The sequence below is a fragment of the Anabrus simplex genome, chromosome 1 (genome assembly GCF_040414725.1).
Source record: "Anabrus simplex isolate iqAnaSimp1 chromosome 1, ASM4041472v1, whole genome shotgun sequence".
NCBI classification, from domain to species: Eukaryota; Metazoa; Arthropoda; class Insecta; order Orthoptera; family Tettigoniidae; genus Anabrus; species Anabrus simplex.
Genome location: NC_090265.1, coordinates 726,414,071 through 726,437,148, shown reverse-complemented (window position 1 = coordinate 726,437,148; position 23,078 = coordinate 726,414,071). Strand labels below are relative to the sequence as shown.

General features: G+C 39.1%; 2 protein-coding genes across 2 annotated transcripts in view; both read right to left on the bottom strand.

The window, feature by feature from the left end:
- Positions 1-1,636: 1,636 nt before the first annotated feature.
- LOC136857421 (metastasis-associated protein MTA3) lies at positions 1,637-5,776 on the bottom strand. The gene has a single exon (XM_067136071.2). It carries the CDS (start codon positions 5,774-5,776, stop codon positions 3,437-3,439), a length of 2,340 nt encoding a protein of 779 aa, XP_066992172.2. The 3' UTR covers positions 1,637-3,436.
- Positions 5,777-6,004: 228 nt separating this feature from the next.
- Positions 6,005-23,078, bottom strand: part of LOC136857424 (chromosome transmission fidelity protein 8 homolog) — a 41,426-nt gene continuing 24,352 nt past the window's right edge. The window contains exons 2-3 of the mRNA XM_067136077.1: positions 20,138-20,255; positions 6,005-6,264 (exon numbers count right to left, since the gene is read on the bottom strand). Of these exons, the coding sequence (XP_066992178.1) occupies positions 6,010-6,264; positions 20,138-20,255 (373 nt within the window). The 3' untranslated portion in view covers positions 6,005-6,009. The remainder of the gene's footprint in view (positions 6,265-20,137; positions 20,256-23,078) is intronic.

Sequence of the window (23,078 nt, the reverse complement as noted above, 5' to 3'; positions counted from 1 at the left end):
TGATAAGGCAACACTGCCCTAGAAAGGACACACCTTAGAGTCTATGCTCTGTGCTGGAAGTTGTAAAATTCCATCGCATTTCATTTCTAAAGAATCTTCGACACTGCAATAGTTGATGCATGAAACTGCAATCTTATGACATCAGTTTTTTAAGTAAGATATTTTGAAATTTTGAAGAACTTAAACACCCGTAAACTGCTCGTCAAAGTCTGCAAGTGTGTTAAAATTCTGTAACTATGAAACTAATAAAAGTTCTATACAGCAAAACGGGTGTGTAGCTTCACCTGAACCTCGCTTGAGTGACAAGATGACAATGCAGTTTTGACAAAGATATGTTTTATGGTTGGGGGGTCATCTGTAAAGTTTCGCAACGAAAGTTAGCGTGACGAAATGTGCGACGAAAGTGTAACTCTAACAAACATGCAGGCTATGTCTCATGGCTCGTTGCCATCTGAAATTAGCAGGGGACATGACCGAGAGATATATTTATTATCATTCAATTTTCGCAAAGCGAAACGTAAATTTTGTTGAATGCAAATATGAATATTATGGCATAAGCCCAAAAACCTTATCATGTCTATATTATGAATTTATTTATGAAGGTTTATTTAACTTTATGTTGCGTTGCTGAGGCTTAAGCAGAACACTTCATCATAAATATGAATGTACCATCCTTAACTGCCCCTCTATTTCTTTTACAAACCCAAAAAAGCACTGTACATTAAAATGCAGGGTTTAAGTTAATACAACCTCCAGAGAGTCAGTCAGATGATTTCTCACAGTTATGCTGGATGTAGGTTATTAGTTCTAGTAGAAAACAGAAGCTCCATAATACAATCTTCAGATTTTTCATTAAGAAGAGAGGATAACATAAATGACAGCCACTCTTAGCTTTTTTGGACAAGATTGAGCACTTTTGATCCAGACTTCCCTTTAGCTCTCCTTCTTCAAGCAATATACCTGTATTAGGGTGTTTACCAAGTTTATATTATGGAACGAAATAGTTGCAAGTTCGTATCCAAGGTTCCAAAACCCTCCAAAAGTGTTGTGTGTGTTCTTGTTACTATGAAATCAATGTAAGATTAAAAAAACTGCACAGCTTTTCTTTAACATCAACATTTGATTATCTATTTACCATTTGTTCTGTTCTTCCAGGTCAATCATGCATACACTACATGTTCTCTCAGGAAAATTCTCTCACTCTGAAATATGCAAGAGTACTAAGCTCTGTACAGGACACAATATGGAACTACTTACAAATCGTCAACCCAAATTAAAAAAAAAAGTACAGAATTTAATCCTTTTAAACTCAAGTATACAATATATTGTAGCCCAGAAGAGTTGTAAAAAGTGCCTAGCTATAATCCAGGGTATAGCATAATCTGTATGAACAATTAACCTTAATATATTTTGCCAATAAATGGTTGTTAAAAAAAAAAAAAAAAAAAAAAAAAGATAGTGTAAAATTATTATACTGTAAAATGGTCATGAGAATGGAATATCTGGACATTCTTGGGAATGGCTTCATAAAAACAATTTAAAAAATTAAATCTGAAATGTGTGTACTTATGGAGTAGGGAGGAGTTTGTTGAAGAATGAACTATACCTCCATAAAAAAAATCTTAATGGATGCATATATTTTTAAACAGCTGTTATAAACCAGAACAAATCAATTTTGCAATACCAAAATTTAACTTAAAATTATTATTTTTTAAGTTTTATTTATATTAGGAACATAATTCTCTCCAAACCAGAAAGAATTATTCATATTTCTTATACTCCTATCTCGAGTTCTTAACAATGTATTTTTGCCATGACAGTTTTTACAAACGCTGCCAGGCTAACTTGAGAGTAAAAGGGGTACAGAAAACTCCCTCGTAACAGATTGTTGAGTGCTTACACTTCACTGGTCCAGCAAGGAACATTGGAGACTAATTTTCTGAGCTTTGCTCTGAGTAGCACAGCAGAGTTTAAAAAGCTTCTTTTTTGAATTTCTCCAAAAGTAGCTTGCTAAGTCATGCTCATATTGATGTGAAACAGGAGAGAACAATGCTCCAAAAGCATTTCTATCAGATGTAACAAACTGTAGAGTCCAACTGATTTTTTAATTGTTCAACAGCTCAGAAATCATCAATTATTGTTGGACATAATAATCAAGATGCTAAATAAAAAAAATAATTCAAGAAATATACAGATGTTTTGAACAACATCTGTAATGTGGAGGAAATTGACCTTTAAAATCTTAGGTTACAGCTATTAAAATATTTCCTTTTAAATTACAGCAGTCCCAAATAATATTGCCTAATTTTGCTCGTAAGGAAATCTGCGTTACTCCCAAAGATAATTCTGAAAACTTGTGCTAAGTGATGGTATGACATGGAGCAGCGTTTTAATGTAATCAACAGTAGGCTGAAGATTTCTTTTCCTTCACTTCTACAGTAAAGTGACAAGAAGAAGAATGAGGTTGAACCACGAACAGATGACTGACCTCCTGTCTCATCGCTGTAATAAGGACAACCATGACAGTCTATAATGTGGAAGAAGATTGGTATCTCATTTTATGCTTGGGGTTCCATGGGACTGCAGTCCACACTGAAGGTTCGTACATAATTTAATGTCTGGGAGAGTAAGCTCTCTATACATAAAACTCAAGCATGCACCGATGATAGAGAAAGCCTCTCTCGCAGCAAGCAGCTTGCCTGGACAAAGAGGTGCCCCTCACTCTCTATGGTGTATTCATTTAAATTGAATTCCAGCAATGCTAATTATATAAATAACAACATACACGACTCATCATAAAATTGAAGTTCCCTCTCAATCATAACAGATCAGTTTTCTTTTATATGAAGCTTCATTTCATTTCTTTGCCTATAAAAATGATCATTACAATTCTAAGGTATATTTACACACATCATACAGCCTTATATGAGTGAATGGGTCACTGAACAAAACAGCAGCAATCCTACAAGGCAATATGCAACACCGACTACCAAGTCGCACATCGCCTTAAGTACGCCCTTAATCATAAAAAATAGAAAAGTCACAATAACACTGTATTAAACTAGTCAGTTGCTGATCATTCTATACATTCAAAAATGTAAATGTTAGAACCCAGACAGAAATTCTCCTCTTCAAAAACCACAGGATACTCACAAAATCAGCAATCAAGTTCAGTAACACTTGAACATTACATAACTAACATAAGTTGAGCATTGAGGCATTGCCAGTTTATTCTTGATACTAAACACACACCCACAGAGCGGGAGAAGAAAAAATTTGAACGTTTTATACCGAGTCTTCTATTAGACATTATTGCTTCTCAATAACCTTTCCTTGGCAGCCGACGCCACATTAACACCTATAGGGAAGATGACCGTACGATTACACAGTCGGACCTTTGAAATGTTCATAAGAAAGTGCAACAGGCAGTGAAAGGTTACTGACACGTGGACGACAAATCACTCGGCCGATCCAAACTCATGGGTGCTGCTTCGTCCATACCCCTGTAGTTCAATTTTCTCCAAGGTTTCCTTGCAGCTCGACGGAGTTCTGTTGGGGTGAATTGCCTTCTCATTCTCTTAGTACCCTCGGTTGACTGGAAGTACACGTCTTCAGACGCGTCCATCCAAGATATGACCTGCTTGCGTCCACTCTCCGAACAGGTCACCGTGACTATCTTTGCTTTTCCGTTGAGGTGTTTAATGACAGAACAACCCATAACGGGAGAATAACCTTCAGAAGGTCCACGCTGCTGTGGTGATGGATCTTTGTTATGGCGTTTGGCAGGCGGGGGACCCACCACAGCACTGCCCATACCGTTCACTTCTTCATAAGCTCGACGCTTTAGCAATGCAGGGGAAACAGAGTTTTCTGGCTTATTAGGTACATGCTCATACAACAAAGATCCATCTGGTCCTTTTGGTGGTTTGGGAAATGATGCCCGGTCTGGTTTGGGCAGCATGTCCTTATCGGTGAGAATCAACCACTCGGGTGTGACTAGGTTGGGCTGTCCCAGTCTATTGGCCAGTTGGGTAACACTTCCTCTATCTTTGCTCCGGTACTTCAAAAGCTCTTTCAACTCCTGAGCTGACTTACCAGCAATGTGATGCTGACATTCCTGCTTCACAGAGGCTATATTTATGGGCCAAAATGGAGACCTGGCAGCATGTCTTGTCTGTATCAAGTGTCTGCAAAAGCGGCGTGCAATACGTGTCAGCGGTGTTGTGTACAGGTAGAAAGAAGAACGTTTCTTCATGGCCGGTCTCGCCGATACAGACGTGATGGCCAACCCGTGAGCGGCAGCGTAATGCCTTGCCAGGTGGGAATCCTGCTTGAACACCTTCCCACAGTTAACAATGCCACACTGGTGGGGCTTATACGACGTCAAGTTAGACGGTACTTTCTCCATTCTAGACGGCACTTTGAGGCCACCATATTTCTTCCAATATAACCAGCAGCTGTGGCATAATTTACATTGCATATGTGAAGGCCCCCATGCATACCATTCGCTGGATACTGTTGCACCACAGGACTCGCAAACTTTTCCCCCTATATTCATATCATTTCCGTTGACAATTCCAGTGCGACTGTTGTTATTAATAACTCCTGCATTTGGTTTGTTGTACTGAGGAATGTAAACCTGCTTAAGTTTGGACTCTGCCTCCACAGCTTTTACTCTTTTCTGCTGAACGTAACGATCAGTCGTTTTCCACATATAATAATATTCAATTATATTGTACAGAGATTTCCATGGAAGAAAATCTTGACGTATATCATTAAAATCCTTCCCATATTTCTCCAATGCTTCTTCAAACAAGTTTGCTTCAGAAGCTGACCATTCCTCCATTTCATCTCGACAGAGGACTGGATGTTTTGCAGGTACCAGAGCGCTAATGGCCTCCGCAACATTGTAGTTGTGTTTATGGAGGGTGTCCATTGCGTGGAAGAGTGTGACGTCACGAGAAGCCGCAGCTGCACTCATGTGCAAGCTGGGTTGCTTCACAGAACTTGAGCAATCCAGGGCTCTAGCAAAGGTACCGACCGACCTGGCGATAACGAGAAACTGGTCAATCTGCCGATCGGTCAGGTGGTGCTCCGGAGTCCACACCAAGGTTTCTAGGTCTTCAAGACGACGATCATCTTGTTCCCCTTCTCTGAGCAGAGGTGTAGGGTCTGCCTGGTATCTACTACCCACTCGGATCTCCCCCCTGTCCTGTAACAAAGTCTTGTGTACTGGATCAAACACTAAGCAGTAAAAGAATGTGTCCTCTTTATTAAGATAGCTAAGAAGGGACTCTGTTTCACCCAGAAGGGTGACAGAACACTTTCCTCTGATGTGCGTAGCAGGGAGGGTCTCTACCTGACGGGACAAGAACAACTCCCTGTGTTTTAACTGATGACGCTGTTTGCCATTCAACTGCTGATCTCTGCCCCAGAAATCACAATCGTCCTTCAGTGGCCCTATATTAAGATCAGTTTCTTCAGAAACTGGATTCTTCATCCACAACTTGTTCAGTTTAGTGGAAGCTGTCGATTCGTCCGACGAGGCCGACTGATGGCGGTCGGCCAACATGATGAGTGTGCTGGGCAAGTCCCGCCGACGAAAGAAGCACATGACCTTGGCTTCTACGTTTCCGTTAGAAGTTTTATTTAACTCCTCTATTCGTCTTATCTGATACGGCGAAGTCGAAGAAGCTTCAAAGTACACATAGTCTCCAACTCTATACATATTGGCCGTCATGGTGGTGCTGTCTTTGCTACTGTTACACGGCACCATGAAGAATACTTGACACTATCACTAGATCAAAAACACACTTCTGGCGCCTGCAACTGAGTAAAAACTACTATGTCTATATCATTAACGAAGAGGAAACTTGTTAGAAACAGTTACCACATTAGTATTAGATATAAAGACACACACATGAGATCAGTTTTGTCTTTAAGAGACAATTACCATAAAATACCGAGACGTTCCTTTAAAACACACACAAAACTAATGATTCCGAAATTTCATAGCACTTTTGGGATGTTGGCTATGATGGGCTTGGGTCGAGTTTTGAACAGCAGTTTCTTTTTCACGATAGCTTTGACAATGTACTCTGTCGATATGTTGATATTCTCATCGGCAATGTCCATGGCCTCTCCTTCGGCAACGTTCTCACTACCAACAGCAAATCTCTTTCGTTCCAGAACTGCAAAAGGTTTCGGCAGCGCTTGTTCTTTCCCAAAGAGAATGTGATGACCCACAATCAGCACTGGTACATTCTGTAAAGAAATGGTTCTAGACATAGTAATATAGTCAACACAAATATTGCTTTAAACAATACACTGAGAAAAAGGAATAAGAACTTTTATAATATCTGAACTACAGTGATTAAACCAGAAGCACTATGCGGCAGAAACACTAAACATGAATTTCAAAGGCCACATGGAGAAACTCGAGCTAAAAGAAAGGAAAATTTTAAGAAAGATCATAGGACCAAAATTTCAGGATAATAAGATAATACACATCAAGAATGAAACAACCTACAAGAAAATCGAAAACTCTCAGATACTACACGAAAAAAGAGGATACATTTTTAGTCATCTTCTCAGAACGAACTCTAATAGATTAGGCAAACAAATCTTTGACTTCTTCTGAAACTGCAAAACAAAACCCAACTGGTTTAAACAAACTGAAAAAGGCCACCTAATAGAATTAAAAATTAAAGTAAATTCACTATTTGATCAAACAGCTAAAGTAATAACTAAAGACAAAAATATAAGTCTCCAAGACAAATCTACATTAAAAACAAAACCTATTCTCTCGGAAGATGAGAGGAAATGAAGATCAGAAAGAATGAAGAAATACTGGGCACTAAGAAAAGAACAACACACGGAGAAGTGATTGATTCAACGTACCCCAAAGAGGCTGAAATGAAAGAAGAAGATCTGAACTATGCTTACTACAGAAACACATCAAAAATGTCTTGCAAAGTCAATTTTCCATTTACTAACACCAAACAGTTGGAATCCAGCAGCATAGCTGTTTCATCCACTGACGTACACGCCTCGTCAGCGTGGGTAGGGTGATGTAAGCACAGCAGTTAAGCTTGTACTTCTCGATGTGAAAGTTGGAAGGGTAAAGAGATGAGTCGAGGTGTCTTATGTTGAAGTAGTTGACAGGTTATTTGAAAGTTTAGGTTTTGAAGATTTAGCAGTAAAGGCACGACAGGAACAGTTCACTCACATAATGCAAAATAAAAATTAAATCTACGTCCTTTAATATCTTTTGTTCGTTAAGGTGACACCGCAACAATACGAGATCCCATCAAAATTGCAGGCCGTGCGTTACAATATTAGAGCCTCGGCTCAGCGTGGAGTGACTGTCTTTTGTTTACTTCCCGTGAGGGATGTGGTCAGGACGGTCAACAAGGCTGCCAACCTCTCTAGTTACGAACTAAGATGAGGAGGCATACTGGTTACGGTAGGGCTTGGACAAGACCAGTGATTTAGGGACAAACAAAGGGAGCTGGTGGTGTAAGCCCCTACCTTAGAGTCATGAAGCGGCCTTAGCCCTCTAGTTCCCCCTGTGCAAACACCATTGGTCTGGACTGGTTAGGGTAGGATTAAGGCAATAGCAGTGTATTCTATTGGGCTAGTGACAGGGCGATAAAAGGGCATTTTATTTGGCCTAGGGCGATAGCAGAGCACTGTATGCTCGAATTGACATGTCCCCACCTATATAAGTTCTGTTTGTTTGTGCTTTTATTCCGGATGGATTGTAATAGAATCTATTATGATTGACGGGAATGACATCACATGCGACTTTATGTTGGCCAATAGAAATGCAAGAAGCTACTTCAGCAACAGACAATGGCGCGTGTTGATCTTTATTAGGTAATAAAAGTAAACGTACTACTGGGGGCGGGATGGTGGGTTCCAGGACAACGCAATGAACACATCTCTCTTCCAAAATAACTCCCATGTAAGATTTGCATGAATTCCACTTCCTAATAATGCTACTAAGGTTGCAGTTTTACTAGGAACCCACGATAGGAAAAAGAAACAGAAGATGTCCACTACAGAGATGGTCTCAAGAATTCAGGGAAGTAGCTAGTGTTCAATGGTCAGGGACAGCAAGAGACACAGTAAAGTGGAAAAAATCATTCTTAGTTTTAAAGTAGTTGGAATAGGGACGAATAATAATTTGGGAATATAAAATATGTAATCAGAGTTTTCCTAGGGTTGAGATTATTGGAGTAAGGATGATTAGTGATTATTAATATGTGTTTAATTGCTGGGAACCTACCTCAATAGGAGAAACAAACTCACCAGGACTAGCTCATCCAGCAAGTTCAGCTGAGCTACCCCTGCAGGACGGTAGGAGGCCCTTGCCCTACAGATATGTAACAGGCTTCGTAAATTATAAGGCAACTTTAACAGCGTGTAAGTTTTATGAAAGTAAAACTTTTTAGAAACTGAAATCATTAAAAAAAAAAAAAAAAAAAAAAAAAAAAACCCAAACCAAACTACATTTGAATCTTACGTAAGAGGTATCACATCAGTATTTTCAAGCAGAGAGAAACTGAATTTTAAATGCTGCTCTTAGTGCAAGACTTTCAAATATTAAATAGCCAAAACCACCAAAGAGGAAATAAAACACTGCATTATTATTGACACAAAATATACACAGTAACATTAATTTATGCAAATATAGGATAAACAATATTTTCAGTATTTTCAGGGTAAGAATGTACTAATGTCTTACTCATACAGCTGACCATACAGAGAGGATTTTCCTTAAATGCATGAACAACACTGGTTGTCTTTATTTACCTTTCAATGGCCTCATAGAACTTGCTTACCATCTGCTTGCCATCTTCAGACGGTCTACAGTTTATACGGTACTGCATGTGCGTCTCCCATATACCTTGTTGACTTGTGAAAGCACTGGAGCCAGGCTACCACTGAACGAGGAAGAGAACACGCTGTTCCTAGTAACCGTGCATTTGTTTTCATCAACCTGCCACCGCTGACGATGCTTATACGTAAAACGAGTAGCACTATGCTCGGTACTCATCAGGCATTATCACACACACATTATTTGTAATAACTAAAATTTCAACCACCCACTGGATCGCAGGCATAACTGAAGAGGTCTGGGCAGTTATTGTAATTACACTGACATCCCACCATCTTTCCTCTCACTCTACTGCCCTCCCCCCGACATGCTGATGGCCGAGGGTTTTATGTGGCTGGCAATACACCGAATGCGTGTTTGTTCGTCCAACCTTTGTCCTGTTTCTCTACGCGGTTGAGTATGAGGCAAGATGAATCTGTCGTGACAGGTTTTTATGACTGGATGTCCTTCCTTCAGAGGAGTTAGATGAAATGAATTAAGTAATATATGATAGTAGGGAGAGGGTGAAACCCGGTGCCAGCACAAAGCCAACTCCTCTCGAATAGCACCAAGAGGTCTGCTCAAGGCTTAACATCTCCATCCGAAGGACGGATCACCATCAACAGTGTCGCATGCCCTCACTCCATATGAGCACTGCGGAAAGGTTTGGAATTTAATCCAGGATTCTGGTATGCAATCTAATGATGAGAAATTGTATAGAACCACCTCCCCTACCCTGCTGGAAACATTCTGATGGTGAATTTTTTTTCGACCAACGGGACTCGAACCGGCTAATCACAGTGTCAGACCGTTTAAACTTCAATGCCTTAATTATCATGGCCTACAGGCGAGCTAATACACCGAATACATAGTATGGACAAACATTACAGTTGGTCATGATGTCCTCAGGACGACAGTATGTCCACATAATGATCCCCAGTGGTTAGATAGGCCTACTAGTTTACCATAAAGTATTGTTAGTGACAGGGTTAGGTTCGAGTTTGGTTAGGTAGGACAGTGATTTAATACTTTTCACTGCCAGTGTCAAAATTTCTGATAGGAACGGTCAGTGACAATATTACCGATAGTGACTGGTTAGGTCTGTTTGCATGAAACCACAGTATGTGACAAAAGAACACCAAGGCCAGTGTTCTCCCCAGAAATTTTTGCCAGCCGGATGGCAGGAATGTGTAGCCAGGTGGAGAATGCTATGTAAAAATTGAATATGATAAAATTTAAATTTATTCCCCTCAGGGCATTAAATAATATCAGATAGGTAAACTAACTGCAAAATTGAACTATTTTAGTGTTATTATCATGAAAAAGACATAACAGTATTCTACTGCTTGTTCATAACCATTTGACACTGGGGCATACCACTTGGTTGCTGTGGAGTGCTGTACGGGTTTGTAACATCCTGCGGAATCGAGTGTTCACATTGGCTTCAGTGCTAATCCAGACGCCCCTCATGCACGACATTGTGTATTAGTCAAGCTAAACATTTAAACTCCGATATAATGGATGCAATTATACTGACAATAATGAAGATTTATCATTAAAAAAAAAAACAGATTTAAAGTATTTACATTTTAATTTGGAACACCAAATGACTCTAATATGTATTAATATTATGTAACTAGCACATATCTAGGTTAGCCAGGTGGTCTGTAAAAGCGGCAGGGCAGTGCGCCCATTAAAAAGGTCCTACGCAGAACACTGAAGGCACCACTGTCCTGAAGACCACATCGTGATCGTGAAGTCAGTCAGCTTGCGAGCTGGTCCATGCAATTTCACATTTTACAAAGAACAACGTTTCATATTTACACGTTACATATTTATTTATTATTTCTTCTTTCAAATTGGCCTACTTGGGACCTCACTTTTCAATTGAAATTTTCCCAGTATCACTGCAACAACTGATCTTATCTTCTTGGTTGCCAACTGATTTCCTGCTACTAAGCTCACTGGAAGGGGTGGATAATTACAGATTTTGTCTCTTCCGGCATTATCAGCCAGATTTTGTGATACTGATGGTCAAGTCTCTTAGTGCCAGAGTCGCTGTGAACGAACCTAAAAAAAAACGAACGATACTTGGCAGCATCGCTCTGAGAGACAATTCACTTCTTTATTCCTTGATGGGCTTCTGGACTGGAAATGGTGCCTAATCTTGGCACGACCATTAAGGAGAGTCCAAGTTACCACGTTCTGACAACATTCTTTTGATTTCTGTCATCTGATGATGATGATAATAATAATAATCGTCATCATCCGTCCAAGTATTGGGCCATGTGGCCCGTTATGATCTTGAATTTTATTTCCATCACTTCATTGGATGTCCTATAGTACTGTGTCCTCTTGGTTCGTAGCGTAGGATCTCCTCTGGTAGTCTTCCAGATTCTATCCTTTGAACATGATGTTTCCAATTTTCTTGGTAATCATAGTTGTAATTGATTACTGGTTACACATTAAGTCCCTTAAGCACATCTTCATTTCTTTTACGATCCCATTTTGTATAGCCCGCTGTTCTGCACATGAACGTCATTTCACGTGCTGTAATTCTGGAAATGTCTCGAGTTCTTATTGTCCATGCCTCACTGCTGTAGTAAAGTGTTATAAAGACGTAAGCGAATATGTTTTTGGACAAGAGATGGCTTCATAATGTGCTTTATAATTCCTGTTGTTCTGGTAAAGTTGGTTATTTTTGCAGAGATATCAATTTCCCCTTGGTAAGATAAATTGTATCCCAGATAATTGAATTCACTGACTCTTTGCCAAAATTTTACTATCTAAACAGATTTTACTGGGAATAGGGTCCTTTCCCTTAAAAGCCATCATTTTGCTCTTTTCTGGGGAAATGATCATGTCGAATTTTGAAGAGATTTCTGAAGATTAAATACTGACCACAGATGCCAATGAAACATCATCAGCCAAGAATTTTGCATCAAGATGTGTGAGGTATCTATTGACTGGGATTGATTCATGCCTTTCATGCCTCTATTCTTGCATTATGTTGTTCATATAGATTATGATCAATAAAGGAGAAAGTCCACAACTTTGTCTCACACCTCAGCATGGGGTCAAAGTGTAAGAAAAGTGGTGTAAGAAAGGAGGAAATTCAAGAACTGTTGTAGAGCCTGTGCAGGAATGTTCCTTTCTTCCCAGTCACTATCACTTGCTTGGTTATGTAAAGTCACATTATACGCAGGTGAAATCACTTGATTCATCACCAAGTTCAGAATAACAGTCCACGAAGTCCTAGAGGCCACCACTTGACTCCCCAGTCATTGGCTATATGGGTGTTTATTTTTACTGTTATTATTTAATTGTGTTTACTTGTGTGATTACCACTGTTGGTGTATTTTTTAATATGCGAAATTTTAGAATTTTGGATTTTTGACATGCCAGCAGATATTTTTAGAACAAGCAAAACGAGTTTCTTGGTTCTTGTATTATGTATGTCTGCCCTCCAGAGTTCATTTTTACTCCATTCGTAAGGGTAGGAATAATCAAATTTTCAAACTTTCCTGAATAAATTACTTTAATTAATTAATATTGTGAGGAATAAATTTCACAATGATCCAAAAGTAATCCTAAATTTAGATGACTATGTTTTGCACTCCCTGATTTTCGCTCTCATATCTTTAAAAACAAAGGAGTTATATTCTTTTTTCTCAAACCCTACTTCTTCCATTAAAACAGCCTGGCACTTTTAGACCTCACCTTAGCATTTTTGCCTGGCACTAAAAAGGTTAATACTGATAATTTGTTTATCCAATAGTGTAGTATACTTTATAGGCCCAAGTGGTGGAGCATGGAATTTCACAGGCAGATTTCCAGAAAATTGTGAGTAATACAGGAGATGAAAATGAAACGACATGGCGTATGACTTTTAGAACCGGAATGTCCGAGGAAAAATTCGGCTCGCCAGGTGCAGGTCTTTTGATTTGACATCCATAATTAAATTGAAATAAGAAATTAAGTGGTTCAACCTATTCAATACAAGTAAATAAGAAATGTAGTGTTACATTATTTGGTTAAAAGCAGTACCGGTTTTGACCACCAATCTGGGTCATCATCAGCCTATTAAAAATACAAAAACAATGCATAGGAAAACAAAGAATGAAAGGATAAGTCTTTCACAAAAGCAGTTCGAGAAGCAATATAAGACAACTGTGATACAGTTCAATAAGGAACATTATGAAATTTTTATCTTTAAATTGACATCTGTTGGCGACCTGCGCGCTGTGAAGGGGATGAACTGATGATGGAGACGACACATACACCCAGTTCTGGTGCCAGCAAAATTAAGCAATGATGGTTCAAATTTCCGGCCATGCCCGGAGTCGAGCCTGGGACCCTGTGACCAAAGGCCAGCATGCTAACCATTTAGCTATGGAGCTGGACATGCAGGAGATGGACTTCTTTGTATTTATTGTCTGAAAATGATCTGAATAATTGGAACATAAAATTTAACCAGATACGAACTTTAATTACAGCTATGGCAACTGATTGCAACCCATTCCAGTGCTGGCCCTATGCTTTTCCATTGCCACCAAAACCCTTCAGTAACAAAACGTTGAACCTCTTGATATTTAGGAGCCAAGCAAGCAAAGAGAGCACATTTAATCCTCAGCTGCTAGCCCAGATCCTCAAAATATGCTTGAAATGCCAGACCAATTTACAGTATTTTTTTAGGTTCCCATTTACAAGGCTATATAATGTTTAAATACCAGTATTTTGCAGGTTCCCATTTAATACCAGTATTTTGTAGGTTCTCATTCAGAAGGCTATACAATGTTTAAATACCAGTATTTTGTAGGCTTCCATTTAATACCAGTATTTTGTAAGTTCCCATTTCGAAGGCTACATAATGTTTAAATATCAGTATTTTTTAGGTTCCCATTTAGAAGGCTGTATAATGTTTAAATACCAATATTTTGAACTGAAACTTGGCAAAACTATAAAGTCCATCCCGCAAAATTAGTAACACAAGGCACCACTATGCAGCGCATGCACAGTGACTGTCCTTTGTTTAACACATGGGTTTCCATTAGTGGCACTGAAGCAAGTAGAGTCGAGAACAATAGCACTGCCAACTGTTGGTTGTTAGTTTGATATGGCTAATTTTTTTTCCTTGCCGTGCAGACAGTATGCACCACGGTGATAGAAAAGAGTCTCTCGAAGGGAGTGTGGCCCTGATGGAAAACAAGCACTGACTTGCTGCAGGAAGAAGGCAGGCCATGTAACAAAGGAGTGGGTAGGGAACAAGTGAACTTTAAGACATATCATGACAAGATCATTAATTTTGTTATTATATGTAATTTAATGTTATAATTATTCCTGCAGCATTGTCTTTGTCCGTTATACATATGATTTAGTTAACACATGATCTGTTTAATTTTATTTGGCGGAAGATGGCCACTAGTGGTTGAAAGTAGTCCCAAGATTTATGTAACAACATTTACTTGATATATTGTATTGAAAAGGGGAAGACCCTCTTGTCAATTTATTCTTATAATTGCACTTCAATACGAAACAAAAATGAAATTTATAGCTTATAACATAGTCGTCCGTTAAACCATTACCATAGTTTTGGTCTTCACCTAAGTCAATTTTAACATGTCATTCTTTTTAAATACACCACTCTTGTATTAATGACTATCAGCTATCAGCTTATACATGTATATATTACTCTAGTTTTAATATGTATATTTCTAATTTTACTATTATGATATTATTATAGGGTCACGATCAATGTATTTTATTGTCTTTGTATAATTTATCCTAGGCTGATGATGACATAGTTTTGTCGAAACCAGTACCAAAAGTTCATAAACGTGATGATTTAACAGAAATGTAAAAATTTTCACGTAACGTAATCATCACCAAATCACCAAATTATCAACAAAATCAAGTATACTACAGGTGGTCTTACAATTTTGCAGGGAGTCACATGGCCAGAGATGAAATTTGCTATGAGGGAACAAGTGAACTCTGCTGTGTTCCCAAGTCAGTGTTATCCCTAGGACCTTTTTAATGGACGCACTGCCCTGCCGTTTTTACTGACCGCCCAGCTAACATAACCTAGTTTCATAACATTGATACACATGAGTCATTGGGTGCTCCAAATCAAAACGTAAATACTGTAAAACTGTTTATGTAAATGATAAATCTTCATTATTGTCAGCATAACTGCATCAATTACATCCTAGTTTAAATGCTCAGCTTGACTATCGTGTAGTATCATGCGCGAGCAGTGTCTGGATTAGCATGCGAGCACTAGATTCCGCATGGCAATCTATACCAACCGAATGGTAAGTCCCGGTGTTACATGATTAATGAGCAGCAGAATACAAGAAGTTCAATGATAATGTTCGTGATTTAAATAAAGTTTTTAAAAAAATTCAATTTTGCAGTTAAGTTTATCTGTCTGATAGTATTGTTAATGCACTGAAGGGAATAAACTGAAATTTGATCATCATTTTTTTACATAGCATTTCCCGCCCAACTGCCAAAAATTTCTGTGGAGGACACTGCAAGTAATATAATAATTACGAAATACATTCTTTCCTCTATGGAAACAACATATAAGATGCTGCCATCCATTAGATACTAGCATGTAGGAAGACGGACCATTCACTGGCACTTTACGCACACGTCTCATCGTTTGGCACACTAGCTGGTACCTCACCTCCAGATACCATACAAGAAGCAGCAGCCAGACATGGACAAGAGGAGGCCAGCTCAAGGAGAAGCACTCTTCACTGTAGAGTAAACCTCTTCCTTCCAGAAAATCAGCGTAACATCTTGGTAGTATCCTTGGTGAATGGATTGTATCGTCTGGCTACAAGGAAAGCTATATGACGTGGAAAGAGCTCAAGAGACCTTTTTTTTTTTTTACAAGTTGCTTTAGGTCGCACCGAGACAGATAAGTTCTCATGCGAATGATGTGACAGGAAAGTGCGAGGAGTGGGAAGGTCTGCTTGCGATTCTCCTCAACATCGACGAAGTAAAGAACAAAGCAAACTGAGGAAAAGCTCCTTGTGTTTAGTTTAATAATGGTAACAGCTACTACAGAGGATCTGATGCATGTGATGCAGACTTATTAGACATTGAATCTTTAGGTTTTTATCTATGTTTACCGTAAAACCCTATAAAACTTATCTGTCACATTTATCCATATTATGACCTACCGATACAGTAAATTAAATTTTATAGTGCCTTATTTCGACATTACGACCTACTTTTGTCCTTCTGAGCCTATATGACCTTTTTTCGCTTTAAATCTTTATATATTTCATAAAATAAACAGTAATATTATTATTTTATTATATTGTCACAAATAAAATTCCATCTGTTTCATTACTCTAATTCGCAGCTGTGAGCTCGCATCCGGGAGATAGTGAGTTCAAATCCCACTGTTGGCAGCCCTAAATATGGTTTTCCATGGTTTCTCATTTTCACACCAGCAAATGCTGGGGCTGTACCATAATTAAGGCCACGGCTGCTTCCTTCCCATTCCTAGGCCTTTCCTGTCCCATTGTCGCCATAAGACCTATCTGAGTCGGTGCGACGTAAAGCAAAATATAAAAAAATAGCATTACTCTAATTTATTTCAGTATGACCTAATAAATGCATACACATATATTTAAACACACAAAATTCTAACCAGTTATGAATGGCCACACTTAGTAATTACAAGTCCCTCATCCTTATGGCACTGCAGGTGGTTTGGCCCGTTGTTACCTGGGGACGACTAATCCTTACTTTCACTTCCCCAAGTCCAGTCAACTCATACAGCAGCTGTGTGTAGACTGTTGGATTTGAACACAGTGCCAATGGCTACACACACAAAAAAAAGTGACTGTTCGTTGGTTTGATTCCACAGATAGTCCAGTAATTCACAGAGTCACAAGCAGTGAGCAACTAAACAGCTCAACAGTACTCAACAGCAGGACGATATTCACAACTGCAAACATTAACACATGTCCAATTACCTTCACACTTGGAACAGCAGCTTCCCTCACTGAGCCTCAGTTCACAGAAATACATGAACACACAGTACAGTATTCTGTTCTGTCGTCTCCACCTACTCACGGGTCTCTCCGACACCACAACAGCTTCTGGTTCAGACCTCAGCGGGACACTAGCGACAGCCAACACCTCTGTCGCCCTCAGCCCAGCCAATGAACCCCAAGACACCGAGTCTCACACCGACTCCACCTCGGAGCCCAACTGTCGCTCCGAGTCCAGCACTGACCGACTGTCCGCGGTTAGCCTCTCTTTTTATAGCTCAACTGATTTGAGCCAGAAATGTTGCAACGTGACTAGAGGCAGAACATTCCTGTTGAGTCTCCAAGAAATTCACAGGTAAGCAGGCCGACAAGTACAATATACGAAAAGGTCGGCCCTACCCTACAAGCTGGCAGGGAGATCCCAGATCGTGTGAGCCACTCGCCCCTTCCAAGAAGTACCAAAAGGCGCTACCATGGGGCTGGCATGTAACAATATGATTAAGTTTTCCCAGAACGCATCTAACACAAAGATCCAAGCCAAGCAGGCGTGAGGGCAGTTGTGGGAGTTGTGAGACAAGCTTGGAATCAGGAATTCTGAGGTTTTTTCAGTTTTCCCCATTACTTGTCTCCCAAATGCACTACACCGAGTAGCAGAACAAATTTGTAATCAGTTCCCAAAAGTGGATGATTTAATTACTTCAGTAAGGTAGGTAAAAGTTATTCTGCCCGAAGGCAGGTCCGAACCTCTGCAGAGATGTTCCTGAGCCGGAGTTTACGTGCGGTAGGGTGGCCAGTTCCTTTCCGCTCCTCCATTCCCTTACCCCCCACCAACAGCGCGTGGCAACCCATCCAACTCCTAACCAAGCCCAATGTTGCTTAACTTCAGAGATTTCATGGGATCCGGTGTTTCAACACGGCTACGGCCGTCGGCTCTTCAGTAAAAGAAGTATGTTCAAAATCAACAATCAGAGTTGCTTCTTTCAAAGAAAAGTGCCCAAATCTGTCCCTGCCTGCAACACCTATTTTCACAAGATGGGGTCCATGCTTACAGGCTGTTCAATATTACAGTGGGAACATCCATTGTATAGAAAATGCTGTCAAAATTTTCTCAGTTTCACAGTGTCTTAAGATGGCCAACAGCGTACTACAAGATAAGAAACTAAGGAATCTGGCATATATTAATGCTAATTTCACATTCTAAGAAACACTACAAAACAATTAGTCATCAAAATTCAGTCTCACTAAATCACTGTCTGTGTTTATAAAAGCAGAGTATCAGATAAAAACGTTCAAACTAATTCTGTCCAGACATAAACTTCCAACACAACGTTTGGAAATGTTATTAATGATTTACTGTACAAAAAATTGTGGCCGAAATGCAGCGAGAATGGCAATGATGCGTACATATATTTGTTGTTGTGTTGTAAGCTAAATGCCACTTCTCGTGATTTGGTCTCAATCAGATTTAAACTACTGTATACAAATGCAACATTATGTCTTACATGCTCTATCTTAAATATTTTAAATTATTATTAGTATTATTATATCTGCACAGTACTCCTTCAGATGTATTTCCTGAATTTCATTGCGCCTATTTTAAATCAATAAGAATCTACTCTATTACATTTCTTCCACCTGTATAGGCACCTAAAACGTATCTTTTTGGGACCTAAAGATCCAATGTCTACTTACGATCAGCAAAATATTGACCACAGAACATATAAGCTAATTACATATGAAGGTGGTTTGAAAAGTCCGTGCAAAGTCCGAGAGATGGCACCACCGGTGCGTATCGAGGTCATGTTTAGTTAGTAGCATCTCTTGAATGAACGCACACCAAGTTTCAGCCATATTGGTCTATTTCTTTGTGTTTGGCATTCGTGTGAATCAAGGAAGTAGAGCGATTTTCAAGAAGAATTTCGTGTGGTGATTGAACATTAATTTATGAAAGGCAAAACGCTTCAGGAGACTAAAGAGAAGATTGTTAAACATTATGGTGACTCTGCACCTTCGATTAGAACAGATTATAAGTGGTTTCAAAATTTTCGGACTGGTCATATGGGCACAAGTGACGCTGAACGTTCTGGATGGCCTGTGGAGGTTACGAATCCAGAAATCATTGATCAAATTCATGATATGGTGATGGATGACAGAAGAGTTATGGTGCGTGAGATTGCTAGTGCTGTGGGCATCTCAACTGAATGGGTACATAATATTTTGCATAAACATTTGGACATGAGAAAGCTATCCGCAAGATGGGTGCCGCAATTGCTCACGCTTGACCAAAAACGGAATCGTGTGAAGTGTTGCAAGGATGGTTTGCAGCTGTTCTAGAAGTATCTGAGGACTTTAAGCATCGTTTCGTCACTGTGGATGAAACATGGATACATTACTATACTCCTGAGACCAAACAACAATCAAAACAACGGGTTACCAAGGGGGAATCTGCACCAAAAAAGGCAGACCACCATTCCTTCGGCCGGAAAGGTTATGGCGACTGTCTTTTGGGATTCAAAACTGATAATCCTCATCGACTATCTGGAAAAGGGTAAAACTATTACAGGTGCATATTATATATATATTTTGCATATATTTATTGTTATTGGACCGTTTGAAAACCGAGCTGCAAGAAAAATGGCCACGATTGGCCCACAAGAAAGTCCTTTTCCATTACGACAACGCACCAGCACACACCTCAGTAGTTGTGGTCGCAAAATTAATGGAAATAGGATTCCAACTCGTTTCACATCCCCCCCTATTCTCCAGACTTGGCTCCCTCGGACTACTATTTGTTCCCCAATTTGAAGAAATGGCTGGCGGGACAAAGATTTTATTCAAACGAGGAGGTGAATGCAAACACTAATGGATATTTTGCAGACTTGGACAAATCCTATTATTCGGATGGGATCAACAAACTAGAACATCATTGGACGAAGTGTATAAACCTAAAAGGAGATTATGTCGAAAAATAAAAACGGTTTACTGCAAACACGTACCGTAAGTAGTTTTTATTTTAGCATGGACTTTTCAAATGCCCCTTGTATTGTATATATCCCATGAAATAAATAAATAAATAAATAAATAAATAAATAAATAAATAAATAAATAAATAAATAAATAAATAAATAAATAAATAAATACCACAAAATGATAGCTCTGTAGGAAACAACCAAAAAATTTTGTAAGTTGGATGTTCCAGATTATCTCTTGGTTGTGTTTCAGAAGATTAAATGACACCCACCTTTGTTGTATAGTGAAGGTCTCCAATGTACTGAGAATGCAATGAATCATGCAAACGGCTCTCCAAGTCTCCTTGTAATTCGATAACTGCCCATTCCCCTGGTGGTGTCTCAGTTGGTCTACAAAGAGAACATATTAAATTACATCTTGTGACTAACAAACTTCGTGTAACTTGACATTTTAAGTAAAAAGGATGAGACTTAATATTACACAATGTTTAAAAGTTCTTCAAGGGCTTGAGTGACAAGTCTCTTTGGTAAGAAGTCATCAAGTCTTATAAGTAAATAATAAGTGCAGATACAGTGCCGGCATTACCACAAACACGGTTTTCAAAGATTTTCTGAGGTAAATGAAACTCAATTTTTTGGCGAGTTTTTATACTTTAGGGTTTTTCAGATAATGTCTTAGTACAGTGCCGAGGAACAATTACTTTTATCAAATTACGAAATCCACACGTTACTTACTGCTAGTTATAAATATTGCCAGAGGGCCGGTTTTCCACCTACTGGTCAAGTAGCACGTAACTTGCCATCGGCGTAAAAGGATGTTTCCGTTCAACCACTCCCAGGCAGCTCTATCGGCCGCATAAATCGTAGTTACCCGGCGCGTAATTTATTGGCCACTTCAAGGGCCCGATAAGACTTTACCTACTCTGAAGAGTCTAGTGTCAGACTTAAGACGAAATGCTGGTTAATAGAGCAAACGCCTGGAAGGCCATACATCTAATTTTTGATCTGATTTTTAAGACTTTACCTGTCGGGCAAGTTTTGAGAGCTGTATTTCTGTTGACATTTATATTAAATTAGCTTAGTATACTGATATAAGCATGATATCGTAACAGTGATTATACTGTATTGCACGATTTTGAAGATTAATGCTTCCTTTGAGTTGCAACGGACACCAGCCTCTCGCATCGACAGCGTCGGGGACACATTTTATACGTCAAGCTTCCGCAAAGAAATTCTACAAGGATATAAAATCAAAACCTAGGGCCTATTTGGAAATCATCTCAAATGGGGCTTAATTTTCTAATTTTAATTTTTCAGTTTTCATACACCACATATGAATGAAAATCCACAGCCTGTTTGCAGTCATTCGATCGGGTCAGGAATGGAATGAATGAAGCCCTCATTTAGCAGTGAGGATAGGAAATGTGTCAGCTGCCGAAGCCTATCGCACTCCTCCGGGGCAATAATAAATGACTGACAGATGAAATGGAATGTTAATGGAGAGTGTTGCTGGAATGAAATATGACAGGGAAAACTGGAGTACCCGGAGAGAAACCTGTCCTGCCTCCGCTTTGTCCAGCACAAATCACACATGGAGTGACTGGGATTTGAACCATGGTATCCAGCGGTAAGAGGCCAGCACGCTGCCACCTGAGCCACGGAGGCTTTCAGACACCAGGTATAAGTTTGTATGTATGTATGTATGTATGTATGTATGTATGTATGTATGTATGTTGGGTATTCAGCCCGAAGGCTGGTTTGATCCTCTGCAGCTCTGCCAACAGCTGTCATAAATAGCCTAGGCGTCACTGAAGAGGCGTACTAGGGAAATGAGGAGTGAGGTAGTTTCCCGTTGCTTTCCTCACCGAGCCAGCCGTTGCTATTACATATCAGTCTGCCAAGCCCACTGAAATGAGCGACATTTTCATACCATTCATAACAGGGACTGGCTGCATAAGGAATGGTATTACTAGTATCACTCATATCTCAGTCACTTTCATATTGTCAAAGCCAAGGATGAGACTGAGACAGGTCAATGAAAGTAACAAACTTGATATAGCCCATACCAGAAGACATAGTGCACTGTAAACACTACATCTCGCCAGCAAAGGCATATAAGTTAGCATATTTATCTCAATTACCCCAAACGTTCCCGTAGCATAACGGCTAATGCGTTCGCTTCGTAACATGGGGTAAGCAAGTTTGAATCTTCGTTATGCCAAATATTTTTTATTTTCATTATTAGCGTTGCATTCATCTGTATGCCTCTTTTCATACGTTCTGTTGTTAATAATATATTTCATTGAAATCTTTAATCACAATATTATGTCTACTAGGACTATGTCTGCTACTTATAGAAAGTGATGTTATGATTAATTCCAATCATCATTATAGTAGTAAAGCATATAGGACTGTCGCCCAGGTAGCAGATTCCCTATCAGTTGTTTACATAGTCTTCTCGTAAATGATTTCAAAGGAATTGGAAACTATTCGATTCCTGAATTCCTCTTCCTATGAATAGATATTTACCCGGATTAGTTCTTTATATTTACAGTATCTTCCAATTTTATCTCCACAAAGTTAAACATTAGAATGAAATGCATTATCAATAAATGGAAGCATGTGGAACTAAATGAGGTCACAGAGCTAGTTGCAAATAGATGATCGTGGAGGTACTTAATTCACAGAAGCCTGCAGATAGAGTGCTCAAAGGAAATAAGGAAGATGTGTGTATACGTATATGAAAGCGTGTAAAAGAGAGTTAAGAACAACGGCAGGGAACGAAAATAATTTTTAAAATGTAAATTAGAAAGAAGAGAACCTGCATGCCTTCTATTACGGAGTGAGTGACATGAACAATCTACTACAAGAATACCTTCCAATATATAATAGGAATTGAAGGATGATCCACCATTCAACACAATATATAATATTTATTAAGTACAAACTGGTTTCCATTCCCTTGGAATCATCATCAGTTCACAGTAAATAAATAAATTAGAGGTTCTTAACAACAGTCAACATGAAATCTGCCTTTAAATACATTCAAAATGGTTGACATGGGTTATATGAGATAAAAGACATTAATATTTAAAGAACGTCCTAGGATCCAGGTCACAGATAACTGCAGTGAGTTTGTTGAACAGAGCTCTAAGATAAAGCATAAAAACTTGAAATTGAGGAGTACTGTGAGGTTCTTAATTGTTATATCCA

Bases quoted from the DNA above. Each gene is read 5' to 3' on its own strand.
- LOC136857421 (XM_067136071.2), bottom strand. From the start codon at position 5,776: ATGGTGCCGTGTAACAGTAGCAAAGACAGCACCACCATGACGGCCAAT.